Below are 22969 nucleotides of genomic sequence, written 5' to 3' on the forward strand. Positions count from 1 at the left end.
TTGAGTGTAGAAGGACAATAAAGATCATTTGGACCATTAATTAAAATCAAACCATCCGATTAATGCAGCAGATACAACATTCTTTCTCACTTATTTAAGTATTATTAGTTGGAACAAAATATTCATGGATAAACTTCAATAATGGATATCAATCCCAATGTAGGGGTAATCTTGTAGTTGCTGAAGCCAGCATCAAGAAACAACTTCTACCATTCTTTCTCAGTTCTTTCTTTCCCATTTAAATAAATCATCATCAGAATGTCCTGGAAGAGTTTATTATGTTCTTTTAATGTGTTGTTTTTTTCGTTGTACCCCAAAACCATGTCGATTACTATCAACTTTCCTCCCTTTTCCTTACTGGGGATTGATATTGCATCTTTGCATTTCTTTAGTATTTTGATGCAATCTTCATCCTTCCAATTGTGAAGCACGCCCTGTACGTTTGCAACATGAATATATATAGTCAAAATATAGATGCCAGTTTGGAGTCAAAATATAGATTTACAAGAGGAAAATGATATTTAGTTTCCTCTTGTAAATGTTGGAATTTTGTTTTTTTTTTAAATCTTGCTATTGACTATAAAATGGCATTCAAATTCGATGATGATCAGTTAATAATTCAAAAGCAAAATTCCCCGTTGCATTTAGATTTGACTGATTTTGATAAAGTAATTATTTGTATAATATAAGGACATCATACCTTTATTAAAACAACATCAACAGTAGGAATAGCCTCAAACATGCTTCCCCCAACATAGTTCAAGTTACCAGCCCCCTCTAAGCCAGCAACTACATGCATGCGGAAGATCAAGCACTGTGCACTTTATCTCCGGGAATGAATTGGCAACAGCTTTAGCTAGCGTCCCCGTTCCACCTCCTACATCGACCATAGACTCGACTCCCTCAAACAACTTCTCGCAAGCTTTAAGTATGATATAGCTCTCGAACCGCGCATGACGTTCCATGCCTTCATTAAACATGAGCTTATTCAGCCTGGTGTCTGTCTTCGATTTCTCCCACAACGTCGACCCATGTGCCGTTTCAAATGCTGTTGGACGATGATCCCCTGACCCCTGCGAGCCATTCACTCATACAACTGAATGCCTTCATCAGGATCGGGTCGAGTACGAACAACAGATAAGGTGTAACACATGCTAAGGGTGAGTCTTTCAAAAGGAGATTAGAGGATGGTGTTAGCCAATAACCCTCCTCTTGTTTGTTTTCGTCCTTGATATCGAGTTTGATAAAGAAATCAGAATCGACCAAAAAACGCATAAGACGATGGATGCAATGGGATTTGTCTTTGTTGATTTGGAGAGCATTGATTAATTCAGAAAGGGTCATTGGTTTGCCATGATTTTTTATGATATCTGGTATGCTCAATTCAACCGCACATTTTAGGGACATGGGGATCACGAATTTGAAGATGTGATTCCAAGCTTGAGCATGCGCATCGAAAAGCTCATGAGTGAACTTTATGTGTAATAGGTAAATTCTAGTGCTAGTACAGCAGTCTGTAAATCACGTTAGTCAAGTAAACTACATTTGAAAAATCAGAAAATGGAAATTATATTGAAGTCGATCTTTAGTTCTCATCAACTTGAATTTAGTTGCTATAATTTGCTAGCCACATAATTATTACCTCTTTCTTACTTTTTTTTTGTGGTAATTCTAGTAAATCAGTGCATCTTTATGTTCTTAATTTTTTTTTTATATTTTTTAATCAAACACAGAGATATTATATATTTAATACCTAAAAATATTTATAGGTATCGGTTTACTGTTTTACGCTATAAATATTTAATTATTTTAACGTCATTTGAGGTACTTCAAAATATAATTAATATATCAAAACATCATTTTTTTAAGTACTTGTCACAACCTTCTTTTAGTATTAGAAATTAAGCAAATTTAGCCCGTTTTCCAGTTTAAGTAACTAAGATTTTTTTGGATAAGTATTTTAAAAATGTTTTTAGTATTTTAAAATTGAAAAAAACCTAAATTATGTGTTTAGATAAGATTTTGTAAAACGTTTTTGAAAAATATTTTTAAAAAATGTACTACAATTATAGTTTTTAAAGTATTTATTCATCTACTCTAAACACTTTTCTGATCATAACAATGGTGATGTGCGTAAGTAACATAAGTGCAACAAAATGACTTATAAACAAAAAAATATATGAAGAAAACATGTATGAATATTCAATTCGATAGCATATACGAACAACATCACAATGAGACAAATATACAAGATAAAAAAAATCTATTTTCTTATTTAGTTATTTAGATGGGACATGACATTAATTTTTTTATAATACTATAAGATTAAGAATAAAAGGATGATTTTATTAATCAACTTATGCACCAATATATATAAGTGTAAGCTCCTAAATAATCTAAAGATACATACAAATAATGGCCTAATAGATACAAGAACATACAAGGTAAACAAATAATCGAGAATCAATTATTTGTATTCCTAGATTTGCTAACAAATATCACATATAAATGTAAAGTTAAGAGGCAACTTTGTTTATCATCAAAATTAAAAATCAATTTTATTTGAGTTTCATGAAGATAAAATTCAACTTGCAGTCAAGAATACGATGTGAGTTATGGGAGACATCGAATTAATGGGCATTCAATTAATGTTAATGGTTTACTAAAAAAAATTAATAATGTTAATGGTACGACGTATCCCCAGATGCATGTTTCTTAATTATTTTATCTTTTGTCCAATCTTGAAGTACTTAGAAAAAATCTATAAACCATATATATCGATATAAGAAGAAAAACATTTCACTTTTTTTAATACCAAAATAATTTTGTATGCCAAAAATCTTGTTTGCCTATATTATATCATAAAACTCATGTTTCACGAGTCAATTATTATTTTTCATTATAAATATAGATCGAATTGATCTATATAGAGAAATATATTATATCGTCTCACAATAAACCTATTTTTGTCACTAATAGCAAAATTAAGAAATGTGTGTGAACATTGAGTTTGAAGATGGTAGAGAAAATAAAATAATTAGAACAGAGAATGAGTCACAATGTCACATATATCACTTAAAAAGGAAAAAAAAAACATAATTATGCAAGAAAAGATTTAAACACGTGTTTATTTCAAGGGTTTGGTAACAAATGCGTAATGAACACGGTTGCCATGTTGAACAAGCATTACGAATGTAGTAATTTTGCAAGATATTTGTTGGGTTAAACATGTTTGATTGCGAGTAAAGTTGATGACGTTATTATACGTATAGTATGCATGATTTAGTCGGATGACTAAGCAGTAAAATAAGGACTTCAGATTTTATTGAGTAAGACATATCTAGAAATGAGCAATCATCGAAGCGATCGATTTTCATGATTAAAATAAGACAAAATGAAGCCATAAAAAGCCGTTATTTTGGTTACAAACATAAATAACTGAATATTTTTTAAAAAATTTAAAAAAAAATTAGCTTTTCAAGATTTCTTTTAAAATTAAGACTTTTTTATTTTTTATACTAGCATTTAACACACACATTTTGATCTAATCGCTGATATGGTGTCAAATACGTTAGAATTTTCCAATGTCAAATCAGAAATTTCTGGTGCAACCATGTCAGCACTCCATAGAAATATGACGGAAAACAAAAAACAATCAATAACTTGCATTAAAACGAAAATTTGAATATTTAGTTGATAAAAACCTAAAATAAAACAATTTAATGAAATATCAATTATTTTCTCAATTTTTAATGAAACATCATTAAATTACTTTTAATGGCAATTTTTTTATGTCACTATAAATAAGTATAGAAGACATTTATAGTTGTCAATATAAATGATTTTAAAAGCATTTAAATTTATCCTTAATTTGATAATAATAAGACATATACAAGTGTCATTAAAACATTACTGACATTTGAGGTTGTCTTTAAATATCTAATTCTTAAGTCGACATTAACATCTTATAATGATATTACAAAATGTCAAAGAGACTAAGACGACATGTAATAAATGATAATTATTGGAGATGTCACCAAAATTTTAATGCCACAAATGTTCTATAAAGGTATTTATGTATGTCATTAAAGACCATTATTCTTGTAGTGTGGTAGATAGACTCTGCCTGATTTCTTCGGTTTTTATAATCTGATTATCGTGACTGAATGAACCAACAGTAAGAAGATGAATCGAAAAAAAAAAAATTAACCGAAAACGGATATAAAACCGCAAATCACGAACTAAACAAATTCATCGAACAAAAAACATGGAAATTAATAATTGTAAGAACCAAATACCCCTGGAGCACAGAAAATTAAGCACTGGAATCTGGGTGCAGGAGCATTCTGGGCTGGGGTGGGGAGCGGGAAGACGGTTTCACGGGTGGCATGTGAGCGGGAGGCTTAGCCGCAGGTGAAGGAGGAGGGGGAGGAGGAAGCGGTGGAGCAGTGTGGCCTATTTATATGGTACGAATCACACAAGAGGGTATTTATTGCAAGACTTTTGGCCTTCTATTTTCAACACTTTATTATTTATTATGCTTAAACCAGTTATAAAACTGGCGTTACATACTAAAGTTTATGTTTTTTCTTTAATTTGTTTTTGGAAGAAAAACATTTAAATTATTTTATTTTTATATTATATTATAAATATTAAATAGGCGTTAGGATTTATTGTTCTCAGTTTGTGATTTTCTCTTCACCGATGGTCTATTCTTTGAGTAGGTTTCTTGTGAGACAATCTCACGAATCTTTATCTGTGAGACGGATCAATCCTACCGATATTCATAATAAAAAGTAATACTTTTTCATGGATGACCCAAATAAGATATATGTCTCACAAAATACGACCCGTGAGACTGTCTCACACAAGTTTTTGTCCTACTTCTTTTTACTACTAATTAATAATACTTAATACATTGCTCCTTAAATAATCACAAATGTACGTGTGACTGAACGTGATCAAACGATTGGAAAGTTTTTTCTCCCTAATTATTATATTTATAATAATTATTACTCTTAAATTTTATTTATTTTCTCGAACGTTTGTGAATTATTATATTATGTGACTTAGAGAGAGGAAAAATAATATTTAGGCATGTAAATCCTTAATAAATTAAAACAAGAAAATATTTATAATTATTATTTTTCAATTTATTTAATTAAATTTATATGTCATAAATATATCATATTTATACTCAGAAAACCCCATAATTATATATAATTTACCTTAAACTCATTTTGTTACTTATAATACGAAAAAACAAAAATGTTCAGATAGATGCATTATTTTATTCCTAACTTACATGTTAAATAAATGATTAATTATTTTATTTTTCACACTTATCTATATATAAATTCTTTTTTATTTTAAAATTCTCTAATTTTAACTTTGATATAAAGAGATCGATAGTCTACATAAAATAATTCTATAGATATTTTATTGATTTTTATATCTAAACATTTTAAAGAATATTTTGTTTGAAAAACATTAATGCTTAATAGCACGTACGGACTATTAATTAAATAAGAAGTGCAATAAATTATATGCTTATATTTATTTGCAAAATTTACGTCTTTCGTTATCTACAGGCAATGGACATGTTTTCTACAAGTTAAATTAAATGGAGAAATTAGCAACCTCCTGGAACAAAAATTTGTTTCAAGCCACAACTTAACCTTTTTCACAGTTCGTATCAGAACATGAGGAATACACTGTCAAATTTTCAACAAAGCTTCCATATATAGCATTTTTCTTTGATCACCACATTTGTATTTGAATACCCTATTACACCTATCATTAAAGAATAATTTGAAGTGGTTTACAAAATACACAATAACTTTACCATGCAAGTTGGGTTAAGAGCTCAGTGCACCAGCCAATTCTGCAGTTGAATTCGTTCTGATATTATGAGTATATATGCTCTACGATTGAACCAGTGAAGGCCTATTCTAGAATAAAGAAACAATGGGATCGCAGGATAGAAAGAAGTATTATGAAATAGATACTCACTGTCCTATCTTGTTTAAAACAAAACGCGAGTGCCACTAACAAGATCAGGTAACTGATCATCAAGAATTATTTAATTGCAAGTGACGAGTAGTTAACCCCAGGTTCTTAAATTAACTTTCAAATTCAACACTAAATCAACCACAAATTCCTAAGAAAAACAAGGTTTCATTTCACTCGCTTAACATAAGAAAAAGAGTTCAACAGAAGCTTGTCAGCTATCAGCAGGCACTGATAATTTAGCTATAGCTATATGTATATGTCAACTAATAAATTCAAGTTGAATCGAACAATGCCCGTACTAATTCATATATTATTATTATTATTATTATTATTATTATTATTTTCGAAGTTGACTCAAACAATGCCGGCACTCATTCACATAACATTATATTATCATTACTATATATATGTATAAATGTATAAATCAAGAGATATTTTATGTAGGCCGCGGATCATATCTTACAAATACATCCAAATGATAACATTCCAGTCAGATTGAAATATAATATAGAGAGATTAACATGCATGTTCCATGAATATTCTGTTTCAAAATTATATATCATCATTAATTTTAATTGGTGATGGGAAATCTAGAAATTTGACTTGGAGCATGATAGCTACGCAGCCTCCTTGTTTTATTTTATTTATTTGAATGAACAAAGAAACAATATATTATGGATCACAACGGAGGTCAATCTATTTATGGTGGTATTTTCATATTTCTATAAATCGCCATCAAATCAGACTGTGCGCCTTTTGGAAATTATTTTTACAACTCCCTTAATTGACTTTACACATTTCGATTCCATTCAACGCAGCAAAACATAATGTAATTATTAATCAATGCTCTCATTTTGAGAGAGACCCCACTCACACGTATTCATGATTTGGATCATTTTTCAATGCTATTAACCAACTAAGTGCTATCGACTCTCCATTTACGAAAATAATTAATCTAAATTGGTGGAATAATATACTACAACACTATAGATTTAATTAAATTGCCACAATATTAATCTAATGCGATATGTGACATTACAACCACTTATAGTAATAAACATACAAAATTTTAGAATTAAATATATGAATTGTAAAAAAATGTTGACTAGCATATTCTATGACATTATATATGTATGCTAGCTAGCTAGCTAATGCACACCTTACCAATTACTAGTGAATGATTCAATGGCATTGTCCGGTACTGATAAAAAAGAGTCAACTCATGAGCTTCTTAATGCTCATGCTCAAGTTTGGAATCACATCTTCAAATTCATATTGCCCATGTCACTCAAATGTGCGATTGAATTGAATATACCATATATCATCAAGAATCATGGCAAGCCGATGACCCTTTCTGAATTAACAGGAGCTCTCCCCATCAACAAGGGCAAATCCCATGGCATTCGTCGTTTAATGCGTGTTTTGGTCCATTCTAAATTCTTCATCGAAGTTGATATCAAGGACGAAAACGAACAAAACGAGGGTTATTGGCTAACACCATCCTCTAATCTCCTTCTTAAAGACTCACCCTTATGTGTTACCCCCTTTTTGCAACTTGTTCTTGAGCCAGATCTGATGAAGCCATGGAATAGTATGAGTGAATGGTTGGCAGATGATCGTGTAACAGCATTTGAAACGACACATGGTTTGACGTTCTGGGAGCAAGCAAAGAGTGTTACCAGCGTGCATGAGCTGTTCAATGAAGCCATGGAGGCTGATACACGGTTCTTGAGCCATGTGATGCTTAAAGATTGTGAGAAGTTGTTCGAGGGAGTCGAGTCTTTGGTCGATGTTGGAGGTGGAACGGGGACTATGGCTAAAGCTATTGCCGATTCATTCCCCGAGATGAAGTGCACAGTTCTCGATCTTCCACATGTTGTTTCTGGCTTGGAGGGGGTCAGTAACTTGATCTATGTTGGGGGAGACATATTCGAGGCGATTCCTGCTGCTGATGTTGTTTTACTGAAGGTATGTGCAATACTGTGTTATATTAGATATATAAATATGATTTTTTTTGTCAAACCAATCAAATTATCTGATGAGATCTCAATCAATAAATATGGCTAAATATGAAAGTGATAAGTGACAGATGATTTACTTAATTAAAAGTCTAAAATTACAACCCTAATGAATTTTGTGTTTTGTAAATTGTAAAAATATTATATATTTTTTTTGAATTTTTTAACTGATCATTTGGAGACCTATCTTAGTGACATGAGCACAACATGACCAAATAAAAACATCATATATATTCTGAGATGAGTGATTTTTGAGAAGTTTCCTAAGGTACGTATGAATGAGGACATAAGCACGCTGAAAATACTAGTCTTGGTACAGTGAGGATAATCATCGAATCTGAGACTTTAAATATTCTGACAATATCAAGTTGTACAAGCAGTGGATATTACACAATTGGGACGATGAAGCTTGCATAAAAATATTAAGGAAATGCAGAGAAGCAATCCCCAGAAAGGAAAATGGAGGTAAAGTAATAGTAATCGACATAGTTTTGGGGTATAACGAAGAAGATGATACAATGAAAGAAGATCAACTCTTCCAGGACATGACGATGATGCTTTACTTGAATGGAAAAGAAAGAAGTGAGAAAGAATGGGAGAAAGTGTTTCTTGATGCTGGATTCAGTAGCTACAAGATTACTCCTGCATTAGGGGTGAGATCTATTATTGAAGTTTATCCTTGAATCTAATACTAATGTTATATTTGGTTCCAAATAAGACATAAATATTTAATATTTCTCGTCCCATTGTTTCCATTTAATATGGAGCAGCATGTTGTAATTCGTTTGATGGTTTGATTTGCACGATTCAGACGAGCTTTGATTAATGATGTATGACGTGGTCTTTTGATCATTAAAAGTTAATTAAGTCTACATTTTATTATCCTTCTCCACAACTCTTATATTAATATTTTCATCCATATTTCATCACTTAATGTTGGATTTAGTCATCCGTGTACGTTTTGATCCTATCATAAGATAAAGAGTAGGTCTCTTGTAAGAGGTCAACCATATCGATATTCACAATAAAAAGTAATATTTTTAGCATAAAAAGTAATACTTTTTAATGGATGACCCAAATAAGATATCTGTCTTACAAAATATGACCCGTGAGACCGTCTCACACAAGTTTTTGCCTAAGATAAGATCAAATATCCATTGATGTTAATAATGCTAGAGTTTGATATCTATAAGATATCTTATTTGATATGGTTTGGTCTCTTTATATTGCTATTGTTTGTAAAAAAGTTATAATATGACACATCAAAAACATCAATCTAAAATTTTCCACTTTCCATCTCTCATATTTATAACAAAAGGGTTATTGTGTTGAGGAATATATTGAGATAGAGATCATGAACAACCATATAAAACATAAAAAACATCAATATAAAACATAAAGAGAGTATTTGAATTGGTGGAGTAGATGAACTTTTGACTAATTATCAGGAGTTTGATTCCTCCTACAAACACATTCTCGAGTTTATAACAAAAAAGATATTATGTTGTGGAATTGTAATTGATGTTCTCGTAATATTCACTTTTAACTGTTAGTATATTTTGTTTGTGATCAGGATAAATCTAGCACTTTTATCACTTTATATATACTTTGCAACTCTAAATATATATTTCAAACAATAACTAACTATAGGAAAGATTTACTAATATTATAATAATAAAAGAATACATAGCTAGTTTGTTTCTTTTTTTTTTTTTTTTGAAAAAAGAAAAAGAAAAAAGTTTCCTCAGACAAATCCAGTGAGCAAGAACCGGTATTCTTCATAATTTTCTCCCACCGTTTTCGCATCAATCCTAAAACCCTTCTAATTAAATCACATCTCCAACCATTCCAAGCAATCAATCTATTTCACCAAGTAAGCTCACCAACTTGCCCCCATTCTAAGTTTACCATGAACACCAACCTTTTTTCTTGTAAGTTGTTAATAATTTTTATAAGATTAATTCATGGAAATACAAAAAAAATTAGATCCGGTGGGATTCAGAATTGAAAATATCATTTTAATGTTTGGAAAGATGAAATTTCAAATGGGATTGATATTGGTGGAATTTGATGGGATTTGATTTAACTTGGTGAAATCTTTGCAAGATAGGTAAGATTTCATGGGATTTCATGGGATTTGAGTCATAAAAAAAATAAAAAAAAATTTACTAATAAATTTTTATAACTTGCTAATAAATTTTAAATGTTTAAAAAGAAATAAAAAAAATTTACTAATAAATTTTTATAACTTGCTAATAAATTTTAAATGTTTTTCTCAAATTTTATAAAGTATCATTTATCCAAAAATACATATTATCAAGTCACAAACATTTATATCATATATATATTTTTAAAAATTATTTCAAAATCAATTTTCAATATTTTATATTAAAAATTCTATAAATAAGACATTTCTATTAAAAATTTGTTGTTTTAATAGTAAACACTTAATTTATTAAATTGTGATAAATTTATTTTTAATGATAAATTTTATAATTTTTGCATTTATTAAAAATTTTTCAACTTTAAAAAATTTTATATGCTCGAAAATAATTTTTTTGGGGATAAAAATAGGAATATTTATATAAATGTTGTTAATAAACAAATCATTTTAAAAAATAGCAATACAATATTTTTTTAATATAAAATAAATTATTTTTAATGGTTAAAAAAATTCCAAATCACATTTAAAAATTTTACCAAACAATCAAATAAAATTCTAAATCCATGGAATTTAAATCCAAATCCAAATCTAATTTTTTACTTGTCCAAACATACTTTTAGGTTCCTGAAAATCAAAATAAATATTTATTCAAAAAATGTAAACGGTATGGGCCGGGTTCACCAACACCAGTTCCTCAAAAATAAATAAAGAAGGCCTTGAACGTACTATTTGATGGTCGGCCCCGGTCCCTGAAAATTATATAAAGAAAACGTGATGGGCCGAGTTGTCAACTCGGATCCTCAAAAATAAACAAGAACACCATGTATGGGCCGGGGTTATCAAGCCTGGTTCCTAAAAATATAGTCCCGCAGTGTACTTACTATTCGATGGGCCGATCTTGACAACCCCAAGTCCCAGAGTGAGTGATTGAGGCGAGACGCATGAGAAAAATAAAGAAGAAATAAGATAAGAGAGTGATGGAGATGCAAAAGACTTATTCCAATTTTTATATAAAACTTAAAAATATAAAATTATACCATCATTTGGCGGGCCAGCCTGCCCCGTTTAGGTCTGTCCCGTCTTGACCCGCAATCCAAACGGGCTCAACCCATTTGGTCCGTCTCCGAACTATCTGTTATTTTATCAATCTAATCCACTTAATTTTTATAACGAGACGGGTCAACCCGACGAACCTGACCATTTGACAAGTGTACCCATGACAAACAAATATTACCATTTATTCTGTTCCCAGGCCAGATTATGTGCCCTCACATGTGGTAGGATACTCCATCAATCACAGCTCTATGTATACCGTTGATCACATTAATTGACTAAAATAGACGACTCACACCGTCCGTTGGATTTCATCTTTTACTGCTCAGGGTGTAGTGTAACAATCGACTTCACCCCCTGACTTCCGTTTTACCCAACAAAGACGCACGAACTCCTGCCACCAACTCCTCCCACCGTTTCTAAGCTCAGAACTTCGCACATTTCTTGATGAAATTTACACATGTGGAAGTGCATGGATCATTAATTTCAGATGAAAAGAAGTAATCTTTTGTAACCGTCTGTATGATAACAGTTATGGAATGATTGTTTCTTGGTTCAAGAATTGACCAGTGAAAGGCTCAGTTGTTGAAGCCGAAACGAGACGTTGGTCTTCGATATCATAATTTTTTTGGGTGGTTAAGCTTTCTTTTTCAAGGAAATTTTATCGGTGTGTTACTTCTTTTATTGTTGGAGTTTGTCTGTTAAACATTGTTTGACTCAACTTTAAGCAAAAACCTACCTGTCATTTGTCTCAAGAAAATATTTTTAATTTCATGGTAGAATGAGCTTCATTTCTTTATCTGGGTATCAACGGAATCCGCTGAGGGGAAGAAGTTGAGCTGGTCTTTGTGATGGGTCCGATGATATGTTGGAAATTTTCAAGAACTTTGTTTCTAAGTCTTTTTGGGTGCTGGTTTGCTTTGATGGTGATACGTCCTGTATATACTTTGAGGCCTTTGAGGCAGAGACCTAGATCCTGGGGAGAAGAGGTTAGTTTTTAATTGGTGATTGTGTCTGGTTAATTATGTAAATCTGGCTGTTTTAGACTTTTAGTCACGACTCTGCTAGTTATTTTTAGAGTAAATTAGAATTGTAGTATCTTACTGTAATTTCAGATATTAATTGCTCATATGTTTTGCAACAGTTTTGAAATTTGATTTTATAAAGTGTGGTTCTTTGGTAATATCAGATATTTATCTGCCAATATGTTTTGCATTATTGAAATTTGATTTTATCTATTGTGGTTATGAGATGAATTCCAGTAAATTTATATTCATATTGTAGTTGAACTGCTTGAATGCTGGTTCATTAAACAATTTTGGGTTTTAGGTACTAGTTTGATGGATCGAAAAATGAACGGTGTGCATAAGCAGAATGTCATCCTTGTTTGGGGCTATTACTTTATCAAATAAGCATGTTTGTAATTTGTTGGAAAGGACATTTAATCTGATCATATAATGTGGGATGAGAGATAGTTCTTCGCTATGTTTGTTGTCCTTGGTATAAAGTGCAATAGGCATCACTTCGGGGTTTACACCACTCAGGTTGTAAGAATTCCAGAATATGTAAAAGAATTGGATTTTTTGAACCAGCTTAGTTGTGGACACTGGATTGTATTCTTAGTTGCTATGTCCTCTGACCCCGTTCCAAGTCTTATTTCAGAACTCAAACTATTACACATGGCTTTTTCTGTGTATGTCGTTGTCTTCTTTCACTCTTCCCCGAGTTTTTTAGATGCGTGTTTCAGGTAGAAGAAGAATGGTTCATTTCATTTAGTCAATTAGTAGAGGACTTTTATCCCACCCCCTCCCCTATCCTTCCACACACACACACAACCAAGAAAAAAGTGTTCTAATGTTTATGGTCTTTTGCTTCCATCAGTGGCTTCATGTAGGGAAGGAAGAGCATGAATTGGGTCCATTCACTTCTTGGAACATAACAGGAACTTATCGAGGTTTGTTAGTTGCCTACCTATGAAATTATTCAGTGGTATTTCATGTTGAACAATTCGCACTTAGTTTTTCTTGTGGTGTTTTTTTATGCCCATGAGTGCTCAATTCGATTATGTTTGGTGATACTCTAGTTAAATTATAATATTTTATCGTCCCTGATAGATTGTGCCACTACTATGTAAATTCTTCTCAGTCCGTCATGATGAGAAATCACTTCTTTCTTCTCTTGATGCACGTTATAATCAACTGCCTTCCCAGATAGTTATTACAATCAAAGATTAACATGTTTGAAACACTTGTGTGAATTTTGAATCATGGAATCTTACTGTACAAATAATTTACTCGATCTTCACTTAGAAAAAGTTTGAGTAGAACAGTTACCTTAAGAAAAAACTCTCTTGAATGTGGTGTTTTTGTTTGTAGGTTGCAGTCATATGTATTATTTCAATCCTTATAAGTAATGAAGTTCTCTGTTCAGTTGAATTTTCTAAACTTCTTGCATTATTAATGCTCAAGATCAGGTTCCAATCTCAACATAAAAGCATTCAATCATATTTGCAGTACTGCTCTTCTATTTTCTGCTCAGCTACCTCAGCTGGAACGTGCACTCAGAGAGAAAATAATTTTTTTCATTGCTGATGACAGTAAAAAGAGATGTACTTTGTGTAAAAGTATTTCTAGTCACGAATTTCATATGCTAGTGTGTGAATTGTATTTTTAGGCTAAGCAATATTTTACCTGGCATCACAACAACATCAGGCTTGCTAATTAGCATTCGAAAGTGCTAGTTTATGATAATTTGGCGGGAGTTCTTTCTGGTACAGTTCTTTGGTCTGGTTTGTGTTAATGGACATGCAGAAGATTGTTAATCGGAACGTTCAAGCAAATACTCTGTTATCTCCTTGAAATTTTTACGGATTTACTTTCGTTTTGATATGCTTACTGTAAGTTTTTCTGATACTTATGATACGTAGGGAATTGGAAGTTTCAAGATTCCACAAATAATTCTTCGAAGTTTCCTGATTTTGGGAAGGCGAATGGCACTGTAGTATTAGAGTTGAGTAGTACTCCGACAAAACTAAATGGTGTACACTATGTTCAGGTAAGGTGGTTGTTCTTCAACTTAATGGTGATATAACAAGAACGTGATCAGTCATATGCTCCCTTGTTACTTTTCTGTTGATTAATTATGCTAATTGCATAAGTACTCATTTCTGACTGAGTGACTGGCTCATTCAATGGGGAAAACTTCTAGTAACTGGATTCTTATAACAACCATGGAAAAGAAGATTTGCATTAATTATTTAATCGCTATGGGATCCTCTCTCTCGTATGAAGTGGATAAACACACACACACACAGCATGCTAGACATTAAATTTTCTGAAGCCTATGATAAACATGACTAACTTATTGCACCCGAACTATGATAAACCATGACGAACTTATTGCACCCGAAAACTCAAATCACTCTCACGCGAATTTGAAATGTCCATGTGGATACAGGGTGCTGCTCTTTAGTTTCTCAACAAAATGCTAACTGAGATACACGCGAGAGCATAAAATGCTACGGCGCTTTGTTGAAAGTTGCCTGGTGATAATTGGATAAAGTTGCTGCTTCTGCTGTGTCACTTGTGGTGTTGTGTCTACAGCCTGCTTCCCCAGAGAAGCAGATTGTCATAACTATGTAAAAAAAAACTATTGACATCAATAAGTCTGCCATGTATGCATTGTGCAGCTGGTGATCCTGATGAAGTTATTTCGTCATTCAATTCTTTCTGTTGTCACTAACAGTTTGAAACAGTAAATTTTTGTTATGTGATCGAGTTGGATAAAACCTAATAGGGGGGTTTTAACTTAAAAAAATAATTTAGATTCTCAAGTTTCTAATTTCTAGAGAACTATTTTCTCATTATGTTTTTTAATTGTAATTGTACTTGTCATGGTGGAATGGACCAGGGGGTTATAATTTTCCATGACGTGTTTGACAATGAACATGATGCTGGAGGTGCTCAACTTAGGGTAGAGGGTGTATATATATGGCCTTTCAGACAACTACGAATGGTAGCTAGCAGGTAGTTTCTATATTGCTTCATTCTAATAAATTAAGATCCTGTTATTTAATTATTAGTTTTATAGTCTTTTGGTCTTGTCTTATAACTTGTCAAACGCATGATATGATTTAAAAGTGATTAAAGTAATATGTAATTTTTTTATACAAGATATGGAGTGCTATGTCCGTAGGTGCTGGTAGTTTTTTTTCCGTCTACCTCTTAATTTACCACCATAATTTGAAGACACAACCAAAAAATCATTCATGAAAAGTAATTGCAAATAGTATGTCCTTTCTGTTGTATTAATTGTCCCTCTTTTGCTTATTTTATACGATTTTGTGCCCGTACTATTGTTATTTTTCGGTACTTTGCAGTGGAAAACAGGGTGAGTTTGGGCGAGAAGATGATTACATACTATCGAATCCTTATCACTTGGTGATCACAACTTTCTCTATCGATTTTATCCCTTCTTTTTATTACGTAGTGATCTGTTTTATAAATCAACTTAGCGACAACTTCTTATGCATAAAAATTTCTTTTTGTGCATAAGCTTTGCCATAACTTCTTCCGCCAAGGGCAAAGATCCTTTTCCATTTTGTAAATCTTTCTTTATTTAGTCCCTTCGGGGTTATGGATAATTTAGCAGTTTTTAATATGGTACAATTTTTTGTAAGTGATTGCTTATAGAATATTTTCTGAAATTACCAGTTGATTGCTTGATATGTTTTCGGTTACATCCTTGATATAGGTTCCACAGGATGCCCATCGAAATTATGTATTATTATGACACTATTTTTTCCTTCCTTTTTTCTTTGGCAAATGCTACTAAGTTATCTTCTAAGTTATCTTTGATATCTCCATAGAAATCTATCGTCACAGTAGGTCCGTGCTTTTCAATTTTCATTCCAGACTGCCCGAGTTAGTAAATATTGGATAAATTAGGCGATGCATCTTTTGAGATATTTTTTCTTTTAATTTAACAATAAAGAACCATACTGCAGTATGATTTCCTTCCTTTTGATCTTCAAGCTCTCTTCCTCGAGATGCTTTAAGAGTTCATTTAATCCAACAATACCAGGTTACTCCATGGTTTTCAGGGCCATTCTTTGAAATGTACATGTTACCATCAATCTCTTAATTTGATGTTTGCTATCCATCCAAACTCTGAAATAGGTTAAGCTGGGATTTGTAGTAGAAAATTGATGTCTTGATATGTGGGGTTAAGAACAGGAATGAAGCCCAACTGAACATATGCAACAGTGACACTGAAGAGGCAGGCATAATATTTCCTGTTGCTGTTAGTTTCACAGAAGAAACATTTCTTGGTCTTATGCTCTGTGTATCTAAATGTTCTCATGTATGAGTTTGCTTGAACCCTGTTTTTCTTGAAACAAGTTTGCTTGGTACTAAATTTTACCATTGAAAATGTTTTTGTTCTGTGAAAGGACACTGTTACACAATGAGTTTATCTGGAGATTCTTTTATGTCTCCTTCAACTTATTCAACATTATTTTACCTGTACAGCTTGGAGTCTTCTCCTCCCAGGTGTTTCAGGAGTCTCCCCGAGAAAAAATTTGGAAGAGAAAGCACTGTAAAATTTTCAACTTATTTAGTTTCTAAACCATAAGTTAAAGTTCATTATCTCCTTTTAAAATATTTCTGGTTGTTATCCAATTGCAGCTCCCATCTATAAAATGGAGAAACATTGTAACATTGAAATTGCTGCCCAAGTTTCTGGTGTCTCTTCCAGCCATGGTACTAAGCTTTTCAAAGCATTTGGATTATTGATTCTCTCTACCCTTTGTCAGAATTTCTTTATGATGATGTTCTGTCCTTTCTTCCTCCTTCATGCATTCATGAATATAATTGATGTTTCTCTGTAAAAAGAAGCTAATGTTTAAAGTTGTGGTCATGATGTTACTCATTTGCTTATGTATCATATATTTAATATCTACTCAATGAATGGGAAGACCCTTCGGAAGACTGAGCATCTTCTTGCCTTATAACATATTTTCTGTACTTTTTTGTATTCACCAAATTATGTTAGTTGATAGTCAAGAATGAATTAATTTCATATTAATCCTGCAAACCTGAAACTGTTTGCTATTTTGCATGTCTGGTTTTTCCTAAACCTCCACATGCAGAAGTTGGTTTTACCCCATGGAAGATAATGCCTTCACATTTTTCTTCGATTTAAAACATCTGATTTTCTGAAATGGATTATATTAACTTGTTACTCTCATGTATATGGAACATCAATCTGCGCTAGCATTTGATCACTCTGTTTAACCATATGATGAATAGCTGCTTTTTGAAAAGAAAAATAGAAGGAGTGTACTATATTGGGGCCCAAGAAACTTGTATCTCTGGTAAAGCAGTTCCCAATTTTTTTTGTTGATCCTTTTTTTCTTTTATCTAATTTTATGAATCTTATCTTTAAAATTTAAAATTTTGATCCAAAATTTTGTCTGTAATTGAGTCATATATTCGTCTTAAGTTCTTTAGTTATATGTTTCTTGTCACTGTGTATTATACACCAAGGGCTTATATGCTTACCTTATTATTTCTGTGCATATTAGAATTTTTTTGGTATTTTAAAACGTTGAGTGATTATTAGATTTGATGCTGCCTACTTATCCTCTTACAAGGCATTGTGATGTGGCATTCCAAAACTTTGTGTATTATGATGTGCTCTGTACTTGCTTCCATCAATTTCTGTAAACTGACATTTTTATGCGTCTTCTGTAAAAATGCAACTTTATTTCCTTTTTACTTGTGCCACTTTATTTTCTTAGATGGGGTTCGTCATAGATATCATCTTGGAGGATTAATGGAAAGCCCTTTAGTGGATGACGATGCCGATTGCTTCTCACCCATGCTCTTAAATGCGACTTCAGTCAACGTTGAAATCTATTACAATAAAGCAATTAATTATACGTTGATGGTCACCTTTGTATCCTTCTGATGTTACCATATTTTTTCTTGAATAGCAAATTACTGTTCTCTTCTGGAAAGTAAAATGGTCATTATGTTTTCTCCCTTGTTTTATTTATTCTTTAACCATCTGATGAACTAGATCTCTTTCCTTGAAGTTCTGTTGTTAATCCGGCAAATGGAACACAGTAACACTCAATCTGTGAGATTCCCTGTCCACATATGAGAAACCGATTGCTTACAATCCAGAATTATGTCTTTTCTGATGAATGTTTCTTGAAGTGGTTCCAAGCACTTATCTCACAATCTTTTCCCAGGGTTCTGCAAAAGTTTCACTTCCGATGATTGCACATCAGGCTATAATGGATGCTTATCTTTGTCTTATGCATCTTACAGCAGGCATATTAGTAGGTATGTTGGCATAGGAGCCATTTTATATGCATGAAAGTTTGATTTGATGTGTGAATGTAATTTTCTTTTTTCCCAGATAAACGTGAACACATAGTTTCAAAAAAATTATTCGCAAGGTTATATTTATTTCACTCGATCGGTACAAACAGAGACAACTTTGTTTTGAAGGCACTGAAAACCTATGTGAATGGATGTCGAAGTTGAAAAGGTTGGAAACACCTCCTTGAGGTAAATGTAAATTGGATATAAGAAGTCACCTTCCTGGTCCTGATTCTGATCCTACTGGAGCTGGTTCAGCCTCATGTATCTCAACTGTGGCTGGGAACAATAGTTAGCGGACTTGTATAATTTTACAAAGAGAAAATTGGATAACATTAGATGGTAGTTGGAGTTCTTTCTTTTGTTTGGGTCAACCTTGATTGATATTATTCTATTATTGTACATCGAAAGTAATTTGACTGCATGTGGGACTGGCAATGTAAATTTTGGATTTGTCTAGTTGCAGATGAGTTTTAGTTCTTATTCTCGTTAGTTGATGAATAGATGAAGATTTTTATTAATGTATGTTATGGTTCATTCTTGCTTCTACTGGCTTTGTACTTATAAAGAACCGTTTTCTCTGCCTCATCTGTTACTCTTTCGTGTTATTCTTTTGTTTATTATGATATTCTATATGCATGATGTAAAAGCTGATTCTTCTTTGATAACAGAATCTCTCTTTAATGCTTTTGCCACGGCTGCATTTTTCAAGTTTGTCGTCTTCTCAATATTTGAAATGCGATACCTCCTTGCCATATGGAGGGCGAATAGACCACTGAATAATGGAGAGAATTGGGAAACAATGAGGCGTGAGCTTTCAGTTCTGTACAGCCGTTTTTGTATGTATACTTTTCTACTATGCAGAACTTAGTATCATTGGTTAAATTATTTGATTGGTTATCTAATCTTGAACATGTTATGTGGTGGTTCTGCTATTGATGATGCATCAAACACACAGCGTACTGAACTTAAAAAAAAAGTGATCATTACTGTTGTTATCAGATCGTAGAATAAGATAATAAAATCTCTTTTGATGACATGGATCCATTTATTCAGACTCGCTATTTAGCACTCTACAGATGGATAGTGTGGTAGTTTTATGGTTTTGATCTGCCAGAGAAAATCTGATCTTAATTTATAACTTCGACTAACAACTTGTAACATTTTTGTGGGGACAAGTTCACATCTCTATCGATAACATGGCCAACTATAACATTTCATAAACAAATTAAAGTCATAGGAAATTTCACAGTTGAATTACCTTCCAAGGTCCACTTTGTTAGTGATTGATGGTACAGTATAGGTTTATGGCCGTCATTTAATTAATTTATTGAATGCTAAATGTTCTTGTTTTTTTGTTTGAAGACCTTGTACTACATTAATTGACATTGCTTTTGTTGGTTTGCTCCATTTTTCTTAATGTCCGGCTTACTTTAGCATTATTTCTTATTATATTGCAGATGGAATCCTTTTAGGAGGCATTCTTGTCATGTATGAGTTCCATAGATTTTTGCGGTTTATTCTCCTCCTCCTCCACTCTTTCTGGATACCACAAATAATCACTAATGTATCTCGTGATTCAAGGAAACCATTGCATCCTCATTACATCTTAGGGATTACGATAACTCGTATCACTATTCCATTATATGTATTTGGGTGTCCCCATAATTTCATGAGAATAGAGCCTAGCAGAGAGTGGTGTATTTGTTTGGCCATTTATATGGGACTCCAAGCATTTATTCTTCTTCTGCAACATTATTTCGGATCTCGATGTTTTATCCCTCGTCAGGTTTGGTGCAATTACACTCCTTTGAACTGTACATTGTTTAGTTTCTGTTTGCTGATGATAGTGTAGATTACGTTTTTGCATAACTTCCAACACTAGTACTGGTGGAGCCAAAGGCAATGATAGCCCACCAACCCCACCCCCAAAAAATCCCTCTTCATGTACGATTATATGTTTCTCTCAGTACTATACACACGCGCTCAAAGGCCCCCCCCCCCCCCCCAGACTTTCTAGTTTTAGTTTAATCTGGCTCTCTCGCTCTCTACTTGGTGAACTAATTGTGTTATATTACTCTATCTGTGGTCTGTACGAAAATTCCCCCGTTCAAGTTGAATCACCATTCAAGAATATGCAAATTGTCCCCTTGTAACGGGTTGATCCACTGTCTTCTTACATTATGACTGCAGGTTTTGCCCGAAAAATATTGCTACTATAGGAGGTTTGATCAGGGTTCGATTCCTTCCCTTGATTGTGTAATTTGCATGACTGCAATTGATCTCGGCCAAAGAACAAATGATTGCATGGTAGATATCGCATAAATCTTCCTTTTGTTTTCTATATATGACATCTTCATTAACATGTTATTTTGACTCCAAAATGTTCCAAGGCGACACCATGCGATCATTTCTTTCATTCGGTTTGTTTACAAAGATGGATGGACATAAAAATGGAGTGCCCAACTTGCCGCCGTCCTCTTCCTCCTGCCTAGAAGCTTGTATACTTTCTTTAGAAATCAATCAACACAGCCCTTGATTCGGTAAGATTTCCCTCTGGATGCATTTTCATGATTGATGGAAAATCATTTTTCATGAAGTCCCCTTATGCTTAGATACTTTGAATGTTCGATGGAAATTCAGTCACTCCAATACTTGGGGTTTCACCGTTGCTAAGCCTTCTTGTTTTGTAATCTTTTGTGAGAGGTTATGATTTTTGTTTCTGTCTCAAATAAATTTTCTTGGTCCTTTTCCTCATTCTTTTCTATGAGATTCTGTATTAAGAATGACTTGAGCATCTCTGTTTTCAGGAACCATGGCAAGAAGACGAATAGGACGGTCATCGAGACGAGCTGACGTGTATAGCCTTGTGTGAAATTAGAAATATGATGCATATATTTACTCTCTAACCACCATTTATCTGGCTTTGAAAGATAAAAGCATAACTGACAAATAGACCTTGTCTTTTTTCTTGCATGCTTGAGAACAACCAATTCACACTGCATGTACATAACATATATTTCTTCAAATAACGGTTTTGTCACGACGAAGCATGTTTTGATCCGTCCTATTCTTTTACGACAGAAAGAATGATGTTTAAGAAAATAAGAACAAAAAATGTTCAGACTGGCAGAGTCAAAGACCTCTATTATTAGTATTTTACAGAAAGACTTCGATTTCTTTTTTTAATGTAACATAGAAATGAACTTTGTAGAACTTGCAAAATAGCTTTTTCTGGTCTTTAGCTAAACCAAGATAAGTTTTTTATCCTGTCGGATTACACATGCACATGTTTGATGTTTCATTATTATTATTATTATTATTATTATTTGAATGGTTTATTAATTTAAATTCTAGATGCTTTGATATGCTAAGAATGTCACGTATAATCACGAGATTTAGATAATGTTTAAAATCATTTGAATAACATCTTGATTATGAGTATTTATTCATTTAAATATATCAAAATACAATAGATAAAAATGCATCATGACAATAAATCATATATATTTACTAATTTATATGATATTTTTCCATCCGTGTAATTATAAAATAATGATAGCTATCTCAAATTTGTAAAGATATTTTTCATTTAAATATCATTTACAATGGAAATCAATAAAAATAAAATTAACAGAATAATAAATTTTATTAAAAATCAAAACAATAATGTATTTAAAATAAAAATTTTTTAATTAATTAAATTATCATAATAATGTTAAAATAAAACGATTAACTTGTTATTAAGTTAAATATAAATTGTGATTTTGCTAACTTTTAACCCTTACGAATTTTGTTTAACTTTCTCTTTTTGTTTTTAGAATACATATCATAGATATTTATTTTATATCAGAATGAATCATTTGAAAATTAATTTTGATTATTAATAATTTCATCTGAAATAAAATTTTAACAAAATATCATTCAAATACATATGTGTAGTAGAACACATATATAAATAAAATAATACGTAATACTCAGTTTAAAAATATCATATATAAAAATTGTAATCTCTAACAAATGACAATAAATTATCATTATAATTTATATTTATTATAAAAATTGTCTGGATTAAAAAAACTATCTCATTAATTTAATTTAAAATAGAAAGTAAACTTCTTTCTTTTTAATTTCTCATTAATTTCTCTTTGTATGAATAAAGTTGAAATAAATCAAATCATACTACAAATAAAATATTAGAAAACATTGCCAAAAAAAAACATATAGAATCTACATTCTCTCAATATTTATTTTCATTAGAAAAATAACATAAGAAAAATGACATTTACTGAAATATTTTTAATGACACTTGTAAAAAAGTGTAAACTTTATAT

General features: G+C 32.0%; 2 protein-coding genes and 1 pseudogene across 4 annotated transcripts; 2 read left to right on the forward strand and 1 right to left on the reverse strand.

The window, feature by feature from the left end:
- On the reverse strand, positions 1-3615 carry LOC140983963 (trans-resveratrol di-O-methyltransferase-like; annotated as a pseudogene).
- Positions 3616-7152: 3537 nt separating this feature from the next.
- LOC140985009 (trans-resveratrol di-O-methyltransferase-like) lies at positions 7153-8918 on the forward strand. The gene is made up of 2 exons (XM_073452729.1): positions 7153-7980; positions 8411-8918. Exons 1-2 carry the CDS (start codon positions 7198-7200, stop codon positions 8711-8713), a joined length of 1086 nt encoding a protein of 361 aa, XP_073308830.1. The 5' UTR covers positions 7153-7197; the 3' UTR covers positions 8714-8918.
- A 2673-nt stretch (positions 8919-11591) lies between these two features.
- Positions 11592-21721, forward strand: LOC140984345 (transmembrane E3 ubiquitin-protein ligase FLY2-like). Of its 3 annotated transcripts, none has more exons than XM_073451690.1 (16): positions 11592-11747; positions 12028-12236; positions 13129-13201; positions 14174-14301; positions 15157-15272; positions 15626-15686; positions 16776-16842; positions 16932-17006; positions 18047-18204; positions 18328-18387; positions 18503-18596; positions 19307-19474; positions 20096-20424; positions 20829-20945; positions 21029-21178; positions 21446-21721. In XM_073451690.1, exons 2-15 carry the CDS (start codon positions 12099-12101, stop codon positions 21128-21130), a joined length of 1686 nt encoding a protein of 561 aa, XP_073307791.1. In that variant the 5' UTR covers positions 11592-11747; positions 12028-12098; the 3' UTR covers positions 21131-21178; positions 21446-21721. The 3 variants fall into 3 exon arrangements, with proteins under 3 accessions (XP_073307791.1, XP_073307789.1, XP_073307790.1); XM_073451688.1 differs by having other exon boundaries at positions 11592-11914; positions 21446-21720; XM_073451689.1 differs by having other exon boundaries at positions 11592-12236.
- The last annotated feature ends 1248 nt before the right edge of the window (positions 21722-22969 follow it).

The sequence above is a fragment of the Primulina huaijiensis genome, chromosome 9 (assembly GCF_012295235.1).
Source record: "Primulina huaijiensis isolate GDHJ02 chromosome 9, ASM1229523v2, whole genome shotgun sequence".
NCBI lineage: Eukaryota > Viridiplantae > Streptophyta > Magnoliopsida > Lamiales > Gesneriaceae > Primulina > Primulina huaijiensis.

What these genes read in the sequence shown, in the direction of transcription:
- LOC140985009 (XM_073452729.1), top strand. Translation starts at nt 7,198, where the DNA reads ATGGCATTGTCCGGTACTGATAAAAAAGAGTCAACTCATGAGCTTCTT. An exon ending in CTGATGTTGTTTTACTGAAG is followed by an intron (nt 7,981 to 8,410) that starts GTATGTGCAATA and finishes TTGTACAAGCAG; the next exon opens with TGGATATTACACAATTGGGA.
- LOC140984345 (XM_073451689.1), top strand. Translation starts at nt 12,099, where the DNA reads ATGGGTCCGATGATATGTTGGAAATTTTCAAGAACTTTGTTTCTAAGT. An exon ending in CTAGATCCTGGGGAGAAGAG is followed by an intron (nt 12,237 to 13,128) that starts GTTAGTTTTTAA and finishes TGCTTCCATCAG; the next exon opens with TGGCTTCATGTAGGGAAGGA. An exon ending in ATACGTTGATGGTCACCTTT is followed by an intron (nt 18,205 to 18,327) that starts GTATCCTTCTGA and finishes CTGATGAACTAG; the next exon opens with ATCTCTTTCCTTGAAGTTCT.